General features: G+C 52.9%; 1 protein-coding gene across 9 annotated transcripts in view; it reads left to right on the forward strand.

Moving 5' to 3' along the window:
- Positions 1–19,113, forward strand: part of SLC37A1 (solute carrier family 37 member 1) — an 82,384-nt gene that overhangs the window by 41,863 nt on the left and 21,408 nt on the right. For all 9 annotated transcript variants that reach the window (XR_009047721.1, XR_009047720.1, XM_057697020.1 and 6 more), the window contains exons 9-11: positions 4,175–4,212; positions 11,365–11,445; positions 17,026–17,157. Coding sequence is in view for 7 of the 9 variants with exons in the window: in XM_057697020.1 (XP_057553003.1) it covers positions 4,175–4,212; positions 11,365–11,445; positions 17,026–17,157 (251 nt within the window). In the remaining 2 variants the exon portion in view is untranslated. The remainder of the gene's footprint in view (positions 1–4,174; positions 4,213–11,364; positions 11,446–17,025; positions 17,158–19,113) is intronic.

Genomic DNA, 19,113 nt, shown 5'->3' on the forward strand with positions numbered 1-19,113 from the left:
TGAAACGTGCCTCGCCAGCTTGTTTACTTTCTGATAAGATATATCCTTGATGACGTTTTAAAACCACGGCATGACTTTGGATCATATATCTTCACTAGGTAGAGAGCGTTCTACCAGAAAATCCAACCCTTTGTTCCATCCTAGACTCAATCCCAGACTTTTGTTTTCATTGAATTTGAAATTAATTTTTTAAATAGAAATGGGCAGGACACGGATTCCTAACAGTTACACGAGTGATGGAGAAGCAGGTGCTGCTTTAGCCGTTCATGTGTCGGGGTGTTCTCATCCCACAAGCTACTCTGATGAGTTATATTTGGCATTTCCTTCGATTTGGCTTAAAGCAAAATAAGCTCACATGGTGCTAGACAGCCCCCCACTGTCAGCTCCCAGGTACGGATGCTCGGGAGTCAGCGACTTCATCCCTGTTGAGCTTCACCTGTAGCTTCAGCTGTGCATTCGGAGGTGCCGGTTTCATCATCCAAAAGGTTAAGCCACGTGAAGCGTCTCACTTCTTTTTTCTTGCTGCTAATGCCAAGCTTTTTATTTTTGTAAGAACCGCCATTTAGCTGAGCACACGTCCTGTCAGGGAGGACGGAAGCCGAGGTTAGATGAGGCATCAGACCCCCCCTCCCCGCCCCCGCCCCCGTGGGGGTGTGAACAGTGGGGAGCGGGGCTGCTCACCTGCCGTTTTCACCGTTTTCTCCAGGGGCCGAGTAAGCCTCCAGCCGCATCTCAGCGTGGCCCAGACAAGTGCATTGTTGAACAGGTGGGGGGTGGGGGGGGGGGGTACCTTGGCTCCCCGGCCAGCACGCCGGACTGCGGCACTAACTGTGGCTTGAGTGTCACCGGAGTTCCGGGAGAGGCCGTCGCGTCACCTGCTTTCCTCCGGGGGCCCCGTCCTCCTCACCCGGACAAGGACGCTGCTCCTCGTCGCTCGCGCAGGGGCCCCCGGCGCCTCCTGCTCGAGGCCCAGCGTCCACAGTGGCCTTTACGCTCTTCCTCAGCTGATGAAGGGCGGCTCTGGGGAGAGAGGCGAGGGACGAGGGACGGAGCGCGTGGCCGTGGACGGGGCGCTCAGGGCCGACACCATTCGGCTCAGTCATCCCGAGCGGGGCAGGATTTCCAAGAACAAGGAAGCCCTGGTTTGGTCTTTTGTAATAAAACAAGAGCATCCTCCCCACCGAGCCACCGCTCCCGTAGCTTCCGAGGGGGTGGGCGATGCTGAGGTCTGTGCAGGCAGTGGGGGGGGGGGGGGTCCTGGGGCTACTTTCCCACCACTCACCATCCTCTCACCCCCTCTCCTGTTTCCACGGCGACCATGGGGCTCTGCCTCCCTCCTCCCTGGCCCATACTGGGATGAAATGCACTCACTCAACGTCCCCCAGGCCCTTAAGGTGGTCTTGGGAGATGTACTGATTCTGACTCGTGGGACAGATGAGTGCTCGTGCCTCTTCCCGAGGGAGGAGGGGGAGGCGGCCTCAATGGGCACTGAGGACTGGCGGGGTCCTGGGTGCCGCGGGCTGGGTAGAGGGTGCTGTGGGGCTGGAGGCCGGGCCACAGAGGCCATTCTCTCCTCCTCTCTCTGCTCCCCTCTGGTGGCTGCGAGTTCTCCTTATCTGCAGTCTTGGCCTTTAGCCTTGTGTGTACAAGGTAAATTTGTTCAGGGTTGTGCAAGGTCATTGAGTTCCGGGTCCCTGTTGTTCACGGGGCCACTGAAGGCTTCCTCTCACTGCTCCTCCTTCCCTGCCGCCACACCTGCCCCTCCTCCCGCATCCCCGTAGCCGGGGGCAGGGTTCTCTGCTCACTCAGGTCTCCCCGCCGAGCATCACTTGGTCACCTGGTCCTTGCTCTCTCCCTCCGGGACTGGCCGTCCTTGTCGAACCAGCCTCGGCTGCCCCCTCGCTCCTCGCCGGGCCTCCGCCGACGTCATCAGGGCCCGGCTCACGCGGCCTGCGGCTCCTTCTCTCTTCCTCTCGAGCCCGAGCTCTGGAGGCGCTGCTCCGTGCAGGCGGCTTTGACGGGACGCCGGCCGCTTGTGCCTCTGAAACGTGCCCCAGGGGGCAGCCCCTGCAGCCGGCCTCGTGGGAGGGGGCGTTTCTGCGGCCCCCTGAGTCCCCCACACTGGAACCCAGGCGCCCGGGGCCCTGTGTCCGCGAGCGTTTCAGCAAGCGGGGAGAAGCCGGTTCTCAGGCTCGAACTCCCTTTCCCCTCCTCCCTCGGGCCCTTGTCAGTGAAGCTTCTCCTCCCAGTCCCGATGTCACCCGGCAGCCCGAGTCCACTGCAGCCACAGGCCTGTCACTCTGACGGAGGCTGCTGGCTGCCCCCCACAGCAGAGCAAGAGGAAGCCCCCTGGGCCCTCTCTGCGAGGGGATTGGTACCCTGCTCTTCCCCTGGTGGCAGGGAGGTGGCGTGTGTGTGAATGACAAACGGCAGCTGAAAGCAGTGACCAGCAAATCTCGTGTCCAAGGGCAGCACTCCCTGCAGGGGCAGAGGCCGCTTCCACGGGCATCTCGGTGATTTAGTCTGCTCCCTCCGCGCCCCTAACCCCTGACGGCGGGGTGCGCGGGGAAGCTCCAGGCGCACCCCTCCTCCTGACCAGCAGCGAGGGACGAGCTCGCCCCCGCTCCTCCTCCTGCCCGGGCACCTCATCTGCAGGCCCCTCCGGGGCTGCCTGGGAAGCTGCCCTCAGACGTGTCCCAGCCGAGGGTCGCTTGTGCGAATGTCCTACAGGGTGAAAGCCCGGGAAAAGCCATGCCGGGAGGACCAGCCATGCCCGTGAGGAGCGAGCCGTAGGTACTGACCCTGGGCGGATGGGGGGAGTGCCGCCAACGTCACGGCACGTCCCCGGGGCCATCGGGGCCACCAGAGATCACCGGGCCACGCTCCGCAGAGGGCAGCGGAGGGGAGCCCCCAGCCCAGGAGCGCGTAGTCCAGGGGCCCCTCTGTGTCACCCTCTGTATCTCGAGGGAGGGAGCTGGGGGAGGTTTAAAGCCCTGGGGCTTGGTTTGTGTTTCCAGGCAGTTAAACCTTCTCACCAAACGTTATAAAGAGACCCAGGTTCTGGGTGATGGGGAAGGAGCAGAGCCGTCAGAAGGCAGCTCTCTGGATTCTCAAGAGTGGAGGGTGCTTCTCCGGGCTCCTCAGGGCCCTAAGCCCAGCTCTCATTCCTGGATCACACTGGCGTGATTTTAAAGTACGAAGATGAAAAATGCCTAGCTTCTGGTTTTGTTTGTGTCCACGTGTCCTTCCCTCTGTGGACCAAAAATTAAGCAGTCAATCTAAGAAAGGACTGGAACACCTTATTTGAGCCGTATTTGAGGTTTATAACCCGGGAGGAGCATCTCGGAACGCTCTGGGGGCTATTCCACCCATTAGAGTAAAGACGCATTTACGTGAGTTTTTTGAGACAGAGGGCTTCCTGACAGTTGACGTAACCCAGGTCTAAGCGGCGTCGTGGTGGGTCACGTGGCCCCTCACAAGATCAGGGAGGAGTGTGACTTTAAGGAGTTGTCTTGTAGATGCTGGGAGAACGTGGCTCTTCTTGGCTGAGCAGGTCTTTCTGCCGATGGGGGAGGTCTGGTCGAGGCAGGACACACCGTGTGGGGTGGGGGGGGGGGAGGACGCCACAGGGCAGAGGAGAATTTTTTGTTTAAATGTTTCTTGTCTTCGCCAAAACACGTGAATTTTATCTCACACCCCTTGACGTTTAGGTAAAAGGCATTTTAGTCTATTTCAAGACAGGTGTTTTGTGCCCACGGGTCTTTACTTCTGATTAATTCCATAACTTATGCTTTCAATGTGTCTTCCGTGGCTGGTCCCCGTAGTGCACACGTGCTCTGCTGGTGTTTATTTGTGACCTATTTTCCATACGGCAAAGCAGCTCGCCGTCGTGCTGATTTGCGTGCGTTGGTGCTGGCTTCCTCTCTCCCGGCTCCAGCGCGTGGGGAGCAGGCAGGCACGGGCCCAGGTGGGGGACGGGGGCGTGCGGGTTCTTGCGGGGGTGGCCGTGCTGCGCCCTCACCCCACCAGACGTGCTGCCTCGTGCGTTGTCTTTTTCCTTAAATTGCGGCTAATTTAGTAAACGGTATCAGATGGCGCCTGGTTTTGGTTTAACGTCTCGTGCCGGAGGAATCACCCGGCCCTAGCTCACGCTGTTCCGTGTTTGGTGTTTCAGATCCGAAGGACATCGCCTGCTCTTCCTCCCCGGCCACGGTAAGGACGTGCTCCCTGCCTCTCGTGTCTTCCAGGATGGGGTGCCGTCTGCCGGGTGTCTGATGACTGTCACCAGCCTGGCCCTCTTCTGTCCTGTCAGCAGGCAACAAAGTGTGGACACGGGTCTTGCTCTCAAAATAGTGGCAGTTTTAGAAAAAGATGAAGCATAATGATAAAACCAAACCCAGACAAGAAGCGCGGTGCGGTCTGGGTTAGGGACGCAGAGAGTGACCAGGGACCGGGGGACCGGCCAGGCCTCACGAGGAGCGGGGGCCTCCTGCCTTTCCTGGGTGGGTGCCGTGGTGTGACTGTTAAGCTGGCTGACGTCACTCGAAACTGGCGTCCACGCCTGGCAAGTGGGGCGTTAGGGCCACCCAGCGTAGGACCACATTCCAGGTCAGTGTCACTGTCCCACCACCCTCTCCTGACCTGCTCACGCCGGCTGCTGAGTGACCCTGCGGTCTCTGCGGCCTTGGAAGGGCACTTGCCTCGCCTGTGTCTGCAGGGGTCCCCGCCTCCCCCCAGGTAACAGTACCTCTGGAACCGCCCTGCGGCCCAGGCCAGCTCCCCTCTCCTGGCCTCGGGGCCTTGCTCCTGCAGTCCCCTCCCCTGGCCTTCAGCCGCCCCCTCTCCTCTGTCACTCCCAGCAGGGGTGTCGCCCTCACACCCGGTTCCCTGCTTCCCTTAGAGTAGACCCACGAGTCACCCTCCCCGGCTCCCCTCCTGCCCTCCGGCCTCCACCCCTCTGCCGAAGCCCTGCCAGGGCCCCAGCAGCATCGTCTGGCCGCGCGTGGTCGGCACTCCGGCCTCAGCCAGCGTTTGATGCCGTTGTCTCTTCCCTCCGTGAGATGCTCTCTCTGGGGGCTTGTATCGTGCTCTCCTGGTTCTCTGGTAACAGGCAGAGTGCTTTGCTGGCCCTCCCCTGCCAGACCCCCATACGTGGGCGCCCCCGGCCTGGTCTCTGGCCTCTTCTCTCCTCGTCCCTGCTCTCGCTGTAGGAGCTCCCGCGCGAGCCGTGGCTTCAGCGTCTCCACAGCATCTCCGTGTGCGTGGACGTGGCATCCCCAGCATGGTCCTCTCCCTGCGCTCCGTGGTCGCAGGTCACACCGCCCACCTAACATCCCCACAGAGGCGTGTGGGTGTCCTCTCAGACTCAGCACGACCAGGCTGTTCTCTTTATTTCACCCCATAAACGTACCAGGCCCCTGGCATTCCCATCTCAGTCAGGGAAATGCCCTCCACCCCTCGGATAGGCTAGACCCAGAGGAGTCACTCCAGCTCCTCCTGCCATCAGCCCCGCGGCCCGTCCATCGCCAGGCCCGTCAGCTGTGTGCGCGTGTGCCTGTCCTCGCGCACAGCTGCAGACATGCGGGAGAGCAGGCACGTGCTGGAGGCATCCCTGCGCTCGTGTGTGTGAGCTGGGGCCCAAGCTGTGTCATCCTCCCCTGCTCAGGCCTCCCTGGCTGCTCGCCGAGCCTCTCCAGGACGCGTGGGGCAGGGGGCCTGGGGAGTCAGTGCTCCTCTTCCTCTTCCTTCCTGTCAGGGGTCGGTCAGAGGGAGAGATTGGGCTCACTTTGGGGATGTTTCATCAGGTTGTGGGACAGCCGCAAAGTTCTCTTTTCCACAGGAACTCTACTCACTTTCTGTAGGGCCCTGGAGAGACCCGTGTCCGGGGCCTCCTCGAGGGGCCCCAGAGCCTGGGGAGCTGAGGGCAGGCTCGGCTGCTTCCCCATCTGCTGGTCTCTTTGCACCTTCCCTTTTTCATAAGCAGAGCTTCTGTGCAAAGCCGGGTGCGTTTGCAAGACATTTCACAGGTGCTGGCTTCTGAGTAGAGCGCTGTCCTTGGAATGTCCCATCTGAAGGTGTTATTTTCAGCATCAAGTTCTTATTTTTTTCCAGTACCTGAAAGTTTTTGTTACACAAATTTTAAAACACATGAAAAGGTAGAAAGAATAGTGTCATGAACCCGCATGTACCCATCACCCCGCCAGCCTTATTTCATCAGCACCCCTTCTAAGACTCCCGTCATCTCCAGTGACTTATTTTGTAAGGAAATACCAGTCCTCATATTGTTTTGTCTCCAACTATGTCAGTATATGTTTCTAAGATATAAGGACACGTCTATTAAAAACACAACAAAGAAACATAACTATTCTACCATTCTCACACCTAAAGGCCAACAGTAAAGAATAGAAAAAAAAAATAGAGGTAATCAGTTAAGCCTGACAACTGAAACAACACACAACCTACAAGTTGTGAGTATGTGTTATTCAGGGGCCTTACTGAGGACTGTAGCCTGGGACACAGCATCTCAGCTCCGAGGGACTGTGCCAAAGAGGTCGGGGGAAGCCAGGATATATGGGAGCTTTTGCTGAGAAAAAAAAAGCCATGCAGCCAAGCGTCAAAAGATTACTGCTAATTACAAAAAACAGACATCTCAAGTAAATGATTTTATTGCCTGTCTCTGTGTGGAAAGATGCAGGAGTCTGGGCTCATTGAAATGATTCCTTAGATATGCATCTCCACTATCTAGGGCCAGTATCCTGTTCTCCTTCCTGAATTCCCCTCAGGGCACACCGCTGGGGAGGCAGGAGGCTGTTGTGGCTGACGGCTTGGTGGTGACAACGTTCTTTGTTTACTGAAACAACTGAAACAGTCAACAGTTTTTTGTTTACTGAAACAACTGAAACAGTCAACAATTTTTTGTCCACAAGCCAAAAGTTGGTTCTTTGAAAAGATCAACAAAATTGACAGTCCTTTAGACTGACCAGGGGAAAAAGAAGATTCAAATTACCAAAATGTGGAAGGAGAGAGGGGACGTTACTACCAACTTCACAGAAAGAAAAAGAATTATAAAGGAATACAACTGTATGCTAACAAATTAGTTAACTTAGAATAAACGGAAAAAATTTCTAGAAAGATGCAAACTGATCTCGGGTGGCCTCGGCCTGCAGTGGCTTGAAGCAGGGTTTCCGTTCCCAACCAGTGACTGAGGTTGGGTCGCGGTGGTCAGAGCCCCGACCAGTGGTCAGTGACCAGTGGTCAGTGACAAGGCCCTGGCCCTACGGCTTTGCAGAGAAGGATTCCCACAAAGACGGAAAATAGTGAAACAAGTAAAGTATTTATTAGGGAAAAAGAGTGCATGTGGATAGACACACAGGTGGGCTCAGAGAGAGGCGTGCCCTCATGGCAGCTTGAATCACTTTTGTGGGGCATTTCGTCCGTGTTTCTGATCTCGGCGAGGCAGCCGTGAGCGGTAGCATGAAGCGAGATCTAATTCCCTGCCCGGGAATTGAACCTGGCAGCCTGGATGAAAACCAGGAGTCCCAGCCACCAGACCAGCAAGGGCAAGAGGCTACAGGCTATTTTCCCCTGGCTCTTGCCTCCAGTAAAAGCGCATTTCTCATGGAGGCTGAAGCTGTAAACGCAGGTACAAAGTTTACTATTAGAGACACAGCATAGCAACAAGTGGGAGAGCACACAGAGAAACAGTGTAAGACAGAAGCGAGACAGCGATGCAGCCCCAGAGGGAAAGGGTGTGGGCGTCCCCCCAGTGAGGAGGAGCCCAGGGACAGGTGGCTGTCATGTATGTAGGGCAGGTCTTCCAGGTCTTTGTTTACCTTTGGCCAATTATCTGGGTTCTTTTTCCACACCTGATCTGCCCTAGGACCCTCCCCATCATGTGTGTGCAACTTTTTTCCGAGTTGGATTTCAGCCCAGAGGCCTATGGGAAGGCCTTAGCGTCACGTATGAAGGGGTGGTGACCCCCTCCTTTTTGACCTCCAAGGCGCCTTTCTGAGCATGTGCAGGGTCTCCCTTGCCCCAAGGATGGGGAGTGTATGACCTCTTGATCTCTTAACAGGGCTTAGCCCCTCCCTGTCCCTGCCATAAAAGGGTCCAATGTCCACTTATTTACCCTATTCCTGTTCCTGTTTCTTATCTCATAGTGCAGCTATCGAAATGTAGACAGGAATCCGGTCATAAATATGTAGTCCTGGACCCCAGTTGTCTCTTGCCTCCGGAAATGTAAACAGGGAGCTGGTAATGAATGTCTGGCCTGGGGTGCATCTTCTTCTCTGCCTTGCAAGATGTGAACGGGAGGCCAGTTGTAAATGCCTAGCCTGGAGCCCATCCATCTCCTCCCTCACTTCCTTTGACCAACCGTTTTGATGTGCCTGGTTCAGAGCCCGCATTGGATGTATCTCAGGATTTCCCCACGTGTGTGCGTGCATCTCTTAGCCAAGATGGATTCCACCCAAGAGGCCTGTGGGTAGGTGTGGCCACTTGGCATCGCTCCCCTTTTGATCTCCAGGGAGGCTTTCTGAGCATGTGTGGTCAGGGGAGGTCTCCTGACTTAGGGAATGAGGGATATGTGGTCTCTTATCGTCTATCTGGGCAGGGCCCCGCCTGCTCTCCCAGTTGTCCTGTTATTCCTGTCTGAGAGTGTCAGTCCACAGGGAATGAATTCCGACCCTTTGTCCTGGGGGCCCGTCTGTCTCCTGCCTCAAAACTACCAAAACTGACTCCAGAGATAGGAAATCTGAATATGCCAATAACAAGGAAAGAAACTGAACTATTCATTTAAAAATTTAATACAAAGAAAATCCCAGGACTAGATGGCTTCATTCGTGAATTCTACCAAACACTTAAAGAAAAATTAATACCAACTACTCACAAACTCTCCCAAAAAATAAGAGAAACACTCCCCATTCATTCTGTGGGGTACTATCCTGATAACATAAGAAGACACCACAAGAAAACTATAGACCAAGCTCTCTTACGAACAGAGATGTAAAACTCAACAAAATACTAATCCAGCAACATATGAAAAGGATTAAATATCATGATCAAATGGGATTTATTCCAGGAATACACAGTTGGTTTAACATCTGAAAATCAATTAATGTACTCCACATGAATAGAAAAGGACAGAAACCATGCAGTCATTTCAGTAGAAGCAGAAAAAGCATTTGACAAAACCCAGCACCCCTTCCTGATGAAACACTCAATAAACTGGGAGTAGAAAGGAGCTGCCACAACCGGATAAAGAGCGTCTATAAAAAGCCGCAGCTAACATCATACCTAATGGTGAAAGCGTGGATGCTTTCCCTGTAACGTCAGGAGCAAGGCAGGAATGCCTGCTCTCACCATTTCTACTTAATGCTGTACAGGAGGTTCTAGCCAGAGCATTCAGACAAGAAAATGAAATAAAAGGCATGCGGATTGGACAAGAAGTAAAAGTGCCTCTGTTTGCAGATGACATGATCTTGTATATAGAAAATCCCAAGAAATCCACCAAAAATCTACTTGAGCTCATTAAAAAGTTAGCAAGGTTGCGGGATACAAGATCAGTATATAAAAATCAGTTGTCTTTCTGTACATTAGCTGTCAACAATCCGAAAATGAAATTAAGAAAACAATTTCATTAACAGCAGCATCAAAAGGAGTAAAATAGGAATAAATTTAACCGAGGAGGTACAAGACTGATACATTGCAAACTACCAAACACTGTTGAAAGAAGTTAAAGACCTAAATAAATGAAAAGACATCCTGTGTTCACTGACAGGGAGACTTAATAGTGTCAAGATGGCAGTATTCCCCCAAATTGATCTGCGGATTCAGTGTAATCTATATCAAAACGCCAGCTGGCTTCTTGGCAGAAATTGACAAGCTTATCCTTGATTTCATATGAAAATGTAAGGAATCCACGGTAGCCAAAAGAATCCTGAAAAAAAAACAGAGTGGGACTCACACGTCCCAATTTCAAAACTTACAAAGCTGTAGTAATGGAGACTGTCTGTGTTACACGCATCAGGGTGGACATACAGATGGTGGAATAGAACTGAGTCCAGAAATAAACCCTCGCCCTGATGGCCAGTTGTTTTCTGACAAGGACACCAGGACCTTTCAGTGGGGAAAGGATCGCCTTTCTAACACGCGGTGCTGGGACAGCTGGGTATCCACGGGCAGAGAAGGAATTTGAAGCTCTTCCTCACACCATATGCAAAATTAAAATGGATCAAAGACCTAAATGTGAGAGCAAAGACTGTAAAACGTGTAGAAGAAAATATACGAGGAAATCGTCATGACCTTGGATTAAGCAAAACCTTCTTGGATATGACACCAAAAGCACACAGCGTGGAAGGGAAAATAGATAAACTGGACTTCACTGAATTTAAAACTTCTAGGTTTCGAAGGATACCATCAAGAGAGTGAAAATACAACTCAAAGAATGAGAGAAAATATGTGCAGATCATATATCTGATCAAAGATTTGTATCTAGAACACATCAAGAACACTCAGAACTCCGTAATGAAAAGATGACTAGTTTCAAAAGGCACAAAGGATCTGAAGAGACATTTCTCCAGAGAAGACACGCAAGTGGCCAATGAGCACGTGAAAGCTGCTTAATATCATCAGCCATCAGGTAAATGTAATCCAAACCACCGTGAGATACCCACCATGATGGCTAGAATCAAGAAGCCAGGTAATGATATATTGGAACCCTCATACACTGCTGGTGGGGATGATAAAATGGTGCAAAACCACTTTGGAAAACAGTCCGACGTTTCCTCAGGAGGGAAAGCATAGAGTCACCATATGACCCAGCAATTCCACTCCTTGGTGTATCCAAGAGGAATTAAAACATATGTTCATCGTACACACACGCGCGCACACACCGTAGCCCCCGTGGTCGAGCTGAGTCTCGTCTGGCAAGCTGTTCTCTCCTTCTCTGTGGAGTGTGTTTTCTTCCTTCTGCATCGATCTGCTGATGTAGGAAGAGCCTCTGTTTTTCACTTGCTAGAGACAGACGTTGGCCTGTATTATTTCTAAAGGCCTTTCCCTTTCAGAGTCTCAACAATGTCAAAGCCATTAAGGGAAGTTAAGTTGACTTAATCGGCATTTTTATGTTTCTTTGTTCCTCGGTCTTGGATTAGTCTTCAGGGAAGGACTGTATTTTCACCCTCTATTATCTGAGGGTCTGGAGCCTTGAGAGTAAACGGATTAGCCTTTGTTTTGTTTTAATCATCTGTCTTACTTTCCCTTGGTAGCATTTCTGTGAAGATACTCAGTATCCTCGCTGCAGTGGTGTAGGTGTAATTTCTGTCCGTTGAGCAGGTAATTGCTCTAATTAAAATTGTTTTCTCCCAGCATCCGAGAGGCTACGAAAACGGCACGCACAGATTCCGGCTGCAGAAGCAAGTCCTCACCGAGGAGAGGAGCAAGCCTCTGGTGAGTGGCACACGAGGCCGCGTGGCAGGAAGGCAGAGTCCTGCCTCTGTGGCGTCTGTCACGGATGTCCAGGCCCTTGTGTTTCTTCAGTTTGCTTTTGTTAGTTTTCTTTGGATAGTAGCCTGTGCTTGCTTTAAATTTGTAAATTGAATTTGTAAGCACGTCATTCATCCGACAGCTGTCTGCAGCTTTCGGGGTTATAGCCCCTCTCCAGCTTCAGCTGTGCCCTGGGCATCAGTCCCAGTGTCCGCCCCCCCTCCAACCTCCCTGTGGAACCCACGTCCTGGGGGGGCAGGCATGGGGCACAGATAGAAAACCCGCAGACAGAGCTGCCCAGAGAGGACTAGGCAGGCTCTAATTCAGGCCCGGTCTTGGGAGCTTCCCTAAGCCGGTGGCCTTGGATGGAGCCGTCAGGGAGGTGAGGAGTGAGTCTGACATGCCTGGTCCAAGGGGTTTCAGGTGGGGAGAGCATAAGGTGGGCTGGGAATAAGAGGGGGGGCCCAGAGATGAGATAGAAAGTCAGCTTCCAGTCCTCTGCGCCTTCACCACCCCCTCCAATATACAGAAGAGGCAGTTAAGGCACAGAGATGCTGAGTTCCCTGCCTGGTTCCCCTCACAGGTGGGGAGGCCAGGATGCAGTCCAGGGCTCTTCCCTGTCGCTGGGCTCACCTACCCCACTCCTTTCAGGGTACAGTCAGCCCTCTGTATCCACAGACACGAAACCTGCCCATACGAGGGCCGACTGCACTAAGCCATTGTATGTAAGGGTCTTGAGCATCTGCAGGTTTTGGTCTCCACAGGGGACCCTGCGACCAATCCCCTACAGATCCCAGGTACCAAGGGATGACTGTGCTTCCAGGAAGTTCCTCCCGTTGCTCCTGGCTAGCTGAGCACACGAGCCCCAGGGGCATTTTAAACTTGGTTTTAATTGAAAGTATAAGATATTCTCTTTTCTTTTTAAATCAATTAGCTTAAAGAATACATGCACCAGACAGGCATCTTACTTTTTTTTCCTTTATTGCCCAAAGAAATTATTAATATTTCTGGTGGTTGAAATAATGGAAGAGGGAAAATGATGTCTTAGACATCTTGGTTCTTGGATTTTAGTGAAATTCAACTGAAATACTTTAAAACCTCAACTCACTTCTGAGTTTACATCAAAATCTGGTATCTTGGATTGGGCTTCTATAACAAAAATACCCTAGTCTGGATGGCTTAAACTATAAATGTTTATTTCTCACATTGCAAGCATTTGTTTCTGGCAGCTGGGATGTCCCAGATGAAGGCACTGGCAGGTCTGGTGTCTGGTGAGAGCCTGCTCCCTGGCTGGAAGGCAACTGCCTTCTGCGTGGACCCTCAGGTGGCCGGGCAGGGAGAGAAGCAAGCTCGCGGCTGACTCTTCCTGTAAGGGCACTGATCCCACCTGCGGGCTCCGCCCTCATGGCCTCCTGACCTCCCAGAGGCCCCACCCAGCATCACGTTAGAGATGGGGGTTCAGCACGCGGATTTGGGGGAGCACGAGTATCAGTCCACAGCATCAGGTCTTAACCCGTGTCCAAGTGGCTGTAATCCCTCTCCACTTGTTACTGAAGACTTGCCTCTTCCTTGAGGCGAGAGCCAGGCCCTGAGTTCTAATGCAGTTACTGACCAGCAAAGCTAGCCCCGTCGTCTGAGCATAACTTCCCTCTTCCTTTTTCTGCTCCTTCTCCGGAAGTCTGTTTACTGACATGTCGCCAGAGAGGCACTTACATATTTAGAGGCTCCATTGGTCCAGTTTCAGGCCCGGCCACGCCGCAGGCTGACCTTGACGTGGACGTGACCGGGCAGGTGTTGGCCGCAGTGTATGGGTGTCCCCTTTCAACTGGCCCCTGTGCTCAACCAGGCTTTGGTCCCTGCCCTTCCGTAGCGGGGAGCGCTCACGCCCTGGAGGTGGCTCGTGGGTCAGCGGGCAGGATGTCCCACGTGTTTGGCAAGACACCCTGGTGTCCCCTTTCCCGGAGTGACCCGGCTCAGACCCACGGGCTTGCAGTCGAGCTTTATCCAGGCCCCCGATCGCAACTGCTTTCCAGCCGGAATGGCTTACTTCCCTTCTGTGCCAGCCTTGGTCCTTAATGACTTCTTGGGGAAATATGTAAAGAAGGGGTGGGCGAGCAAGAGAACGTGAACGAAGAGAGGGAGGCTCCAGGGTCTCTCGCCACGCAGTGGGCCTGCGCCCAGCCCTCGTGGGCGCTGATGTCGAGTTGGGGATGGTCCACCGCTGTCATCCTTGCAGTCGCGTGCCCTTGTCATCCTCGGCTTCTCTGAGGGTCTCCCTTTTTTTTTTTAATTCTTTTCATTTTTTGTTTTTATTTTTTATTTTTATTTATTTTTATGTTTATCTTTTTTCATAAATGTGTTTATTTATTTACTGGCTGCATTGGGTCTTCCTTGCTGCTTGGGATCTTTCTCCAGTTGCGGACAGCAGGGGCTACTCTTCATTGCGGTGCGCTTCTCTTATTGTGGAGCACGGGCTCTAGGCTCGAGGACTTCAGTAGTCGTGGTACGTGGGCTCAGCAGTTGAGGCTCGCGGGCTCTAGAGCGCAGGCTCAGTAGTCATGGCACACGGGCTTAGCTGCTCCACGGCATGTGGGATCTTCGCGGACCAGGGCTCAAACCCGTGTCCCCTACACTGGCAGGCAGATTTTTAACTACTGCGCCACCAGGGAAGCCCTTATGTTTATCTTTCTTTAAAATTTCTTTTCTCTGAAGTATAGTTGAATTCCAATGTTGTGTTAGTTGCTACTATATAGCAGAGTGACTCGGTTGTACATACATATATACATTCTTCTTTAGTTTCTTTTCTATGATGTTTATCCGAGGCTGTTTACGAGTAAAGTTCCCTGTGCTCTGCAGTAGGACCTTTTTTTTACCCATTCTGTAGATACACCAGTCTCCGTCTGCTGACCCTGACCTCCCAATCCAGCCCTCTCCCACCCCTGAGGGCCCTTCTGATGGGCTGTGGCTCAGCGACCACGTAAAGAGCGCTGAGTGGGTGTTTTGATGGGTGTCAGTGCGAGTCCCCCTGGGGCCGGCGTGGGGTGTGGCAGGGCTGAGCCGTCCCCCGTGCAGCCCCACCGTGTGCGTTTGCTCTCCTCACACGGAGCCCTCTTGCTCTGTGAACATATAAACCTCAGAGTGGGGTCCCCGGCTGAATAAGCCCCCAGCCCGCTGAGGGCTCCCCATCTCAGCAGATCCCGGGGGCTCCAGGCACCGCACGTCCCCGGCCCCGTCCGCCCAGCGGGTCTCTGTTGGCTCTGAGGAGGTGGCCTTGCCCTCCTGATGTGCTTCGGAAAACCCACCGTGACCTCACGCATCCCTCTGTCTCCTCCAGACACTGCGAAAGACTGGACCTGGGTGGCTGGGACCCCTCCCCCCACCCCCAGACTGTGCATGAGGGTTGAGCAGGTGTGGGCAGGAGGCCCATCCTCAGCGAAGACAGGGCCTCCCCTGCCTGCCTGGGGGGCTGCTCTCTGCCCGCAGCTGCCCGCAGACCAGAGGGGCTGGGCCGCGGCTTTAAAGCAGCCCCGTTGACGGAACCAAGAGGGGCCAGAGGGGCCGGCTACTGACCCCAGGCTGAGACCAGGTGGGTTTCTGTGCTGGACCTGCAATTACTGCTCTCCTGGCTGAGCAGAGTCTTCGCACTGCCTTCTTTCTCTTTATCTGGCTGCCTTTCACGGTCCACCGGGCAGACCACTCAGTGTTAAAACAGCCCGCCCTGCGGTTCTCAGCCTTGACGCCGCACTGGGCTTGCCTGGGGCCTCCCCCCCCGAGACTGCTGCACTCGGTCTGGGGTGCAGCCGGGAGCCCCCCGGAGATGCCAGGGTTGAGAACTATTGATTTTGTCTCCTACACTGGACGGCCAGCGTAAATCACGAGAGAAAAGTTTATTTCCAAACTCCAGTCAGGGCTCTCTGTTTCCGTGTACCTTTATGGGATTGTCGTCCGGAGGATGTTCTGCTTCCACCTCGGGGCTTGTCATCTGTGTCCTGAGACATCAGAGCACATGGTTACCTGTGACCGTGTTCACTGAAGGCCGGCTCTCGATGCCCGAGTCGTGGCACGAGCCGGGCTTCTCGGTGATACAGCCGTTGCTGCCCCAGAGGTGAGGCACGGGGTGCTCGGGGCCGGGGGGCTGTACGTCCTGTAGCCTGCCGCCCGGTTTTCCAGATTTCACCGCAAGAGAATTCTAATATCAAAAAAGGGAGGACTTCCCTGGTGGCGCAGTGGTTAAGAATCCGCCTGCCAGTGCAGGGGCCACGGGTTCGATCCCTGGTCCGGGAAGATCCCACATACTGCGGAGCAACGAAGCCTGTGCGCCACAACTACTGAGCCTGTGCTTCTAAAGCTCGTGCTCGGCAACAAGAGAAGCCCCTGCTCGCCACAACTAGAGAAAGCCCATGCGAAGCAACAAAGACCCCACGCAGACAATAAAATAAATAAATAAATAAATTTATTAAAAAGGGGGGATGTGACAATGGATCATCATTTTCTTTTTCTCTAAATTTAACTGCATTTTGAATCCAACTTGCATAGGTTATAGTGAGATAAATACAATAAAACCTATTTGATGCTGCGGGAAGTCTGACGGAGAAACATTTGGTTTTGAACCCGTGACCTCCGTAGCGGCCTCAGGAAGGGCATGTTCGGTCACCCTTGCTCTGACCGGAGAGCCCACCTTGAGTCGGGGACCACTGTTCTTGGCTTTAATGAAGATAAACTTTGTCCTTTAGGGATGTCCGGAATCAGAATTTATGAAGTATTGGAAATGATTCATGAAATTTAAAATAATGTTGTTTCTGATCCTGTGTGTCCTTTTTGAACTCCTTAAAAAATACAAGATCGTGGGAAGAGTGTATCAACATTTCATACAAATTACACATAATTCCACCTCTCAGTGATAACCGTTGTTGGTTTAGAATTTTAGCTGCTCTTTTCCTATAAATGGATCCTGTTGTTACCTACTTATATAGGTACATATTTAAACATTCTTTGAGACTGTAATGAAAGTGCAGTTTTGAATGTTTTATTATGTAATGTATCATAAGCACCTTCCCATGTCATCAAATCTCACAAACTTGTTTTTTTCACAACTGTAGGATATGTCATTTATGTGGACGTACTTTAGCAGGTTTCCTCAATGATGGTGTGACGTTAATTTTATCGTATAAGTATTTTTCCACTTCTCAAATTATTTTCTGCAAATAGAGTCCTAGAATTGTTGGGTCAAAGGATTTTGCATGTTTTTAGTTAGTGTTTCTCCAAACCACATGCATGCTCATAGTCACAAAGCAATGGCCACGGTGAGGATGTTACCTAGGCGTCCCCAGGACCTTCAGTGGCACAGCTTACCTCACTGCAACCCAACAGACTACCTGGTGACAACTTTTCTTTTTTTTTTTTTCTCTTTTCTTTTCTTTTCTTTTCTTTTCTTTTCTTTTCTTTCCTCTTCCCTTCCCTTCTCTTCTCTCTTCTCTTGTCTTGTCTTCTCTTCTCTTTTCTCTCCTCTCCTCTTCTTTTCCTTTCGACGGGCTTGGTCTCCAGGACCCGGAGATGCAGTGCTTACTGCTGTCGGATGGCAAGCGCTCCGGCCACCAGAACCACGTGGTCATCCTCCCCGCAGACGGCGGGGGCGGCATGGCGGCCATCAGCTTCACAGGCGCCTTGAAGATTCCCGTGAGTACACGTGCCCAGGAGCGTTTCGAAAGGGGGTTTTGTGCTTCCTGGGAACAGAAACTGGCCTGTCAATAATCAGGCTTGAAAAGAGAAATCCGTGATTCTGCGATTCATAAATTAGAAGTCCACAGCGTAAACTGAAGGTTGCAGGAGGATCGGCTCAGGAATAAGGCTGCAGTGTTTCGTTAGCCTCTTCATAGTTATAAAGTATGTTATGTATGTATATTACATGTGTGACATTCACATATCTGTACATAAAATCCACGGGCTCCCTGGGCAGGGCGTCTGCGGAGCTATGGAAAGGACCTTGAGCAGCTGTGCTCTTCTTTTTTTTAAAGAAAGTTAGACTACTTTTTTTTTAATTAATTAATTAACTTATTTATTTATTGGCTGCGTTGGGTCTTCCTTGCTGCGCACAGGCTTTCTCTAGATGCAGAGAGCGGGGGCTACTCTTCACTGCGGTGCTTGAGCTTCTCAGTGCAGCGGCTTCTCTTGTTGCGGAGCACGGGCTCTAGACACGCAGGCTGCAGTAGTTGCAGCACATGGGTTCAGTAGTTGTGGCTCGAGGGCTCTAGAGCGCAGGCTCAGTAGTTGTGGTGCGCGGGCTTCGTTGCTCCACGGCATGTGGGATCTTCCCGGACCAGGGATGGAACCCGTGTCCCCTGCATTGGCAGGTGGATTCTTAACCACTGCACCACCAGGGAAGCTCCAGCTTTGTTCTCCTAATGGAGAGCCGTGGAGGGTGACAGAGGCAGAGCCAAGAGCAGAGGTGGAGGAAGGGAGAGCGCAGCCCCGCCCCTGGGGTCCACACTCAGAGACTCCCAGGCTCCTGCCCTGTTGGCCTATTCAGAGGGACAGACGTGGGTCTCACGCAGCAAGACGGCTTCCCTCGTGCTGGCCTCGGGGACACCCGGCACCCGGCAGAGGGAGCCCAGACCCAGAGGCTGCGTAGCGACCGCGTGGGGCTGAGCACTGAATAAGCGCACCCCGAGCCTCAGAAATCAAAGAACTGAGACCTTCACCTTTAGAGCAGGAGGGTCTGCCAGCGCCCAGGTGAAACTGGGCTGTGGAGGACCCTGGGGCCCGTCTCCCGCTGGAAGAGAACATCGAAGGCCAGGCCTGGGCCCACAGGGTCACTAAAAAAGATCTCTGAGGGCTGGCCAGAGGAGATGGTGGTTCTAAACAAAAGTTACTTTAAAAATGTTGCTTATAACAACTAGTAACTTTTTTGTTGTGCCTTGCTGTGTTGCCGCCTCAAATACTGTCGCTAAAAGTAGGGTGCACACAGTAAATAGAAACGGGGTGGTGGCGGGGACAGGCGTCAGAGCCCGGGCCTGGCCTGGCCCGGCCCTGCTGCAGACGGGCTGGGCGTGCCGGGCAAGCGTGGTAACCGCTCCGGGCCTCATTTCCTGACTGTGAAAACTGTGTTTCTTTTCAGGAGCACTGACGTGAACTGCATTTCGCGTCCTATGCCTAGTTTTGGGGTGTCCGTAACTGTGGCACTAAAACCTGGGGAGGAACAGAGGAGGGGCTGGAACCTTAGTTACCCCATCTCTCACTCACGTTTCCCAGGTGACGCCTGGACTTGTTGCCTCACAAGGGCCACCTCTTTCTAAACGTGGACACCAAGCGGAACATTAACAGGCATTTCACAGTAGCCATCAGACCTCCCATCTCGGTTTCCTCATCAAGATCTACATTTATTTCTCTTCCGGGGGTGACTGAACTCAGGTCTGGTTCCTTACCACTCGAAAGTTAGTGCTCGAGCGGCAAATGCTGGTAGAAAGGAAAGTTGCTTTAATCAGAAAAGCTGGCGACCTGGGGAGAAGGCGAACTCACGTCCCCCGAACCAACTCTGAAGATTCTGCTCAGCCATGAGAGTCTGTTAAAGAGAGAAGGGGAAGAAGTCTCACTGAATCATGGAGGTGGGGGTCAGAGCCAGCCCCTCCCCGGCCC

The sequence above is a fragment of the Hippopotamus amphibius genome, chromosome 10, assembly GCF_030028045.1.
Source record: "Hippopotamus amphibius kiboko isolate mHipAmp2 chromosome 10, mHipAmp2.hap2, whole genome shotgun sequence".
NCBI lineage: Eukaryota > Metazoa > Chordata > Mammalia > Artiodactyla > Hippopotamidae > Hippopotamus > Hippopotamus amphibius.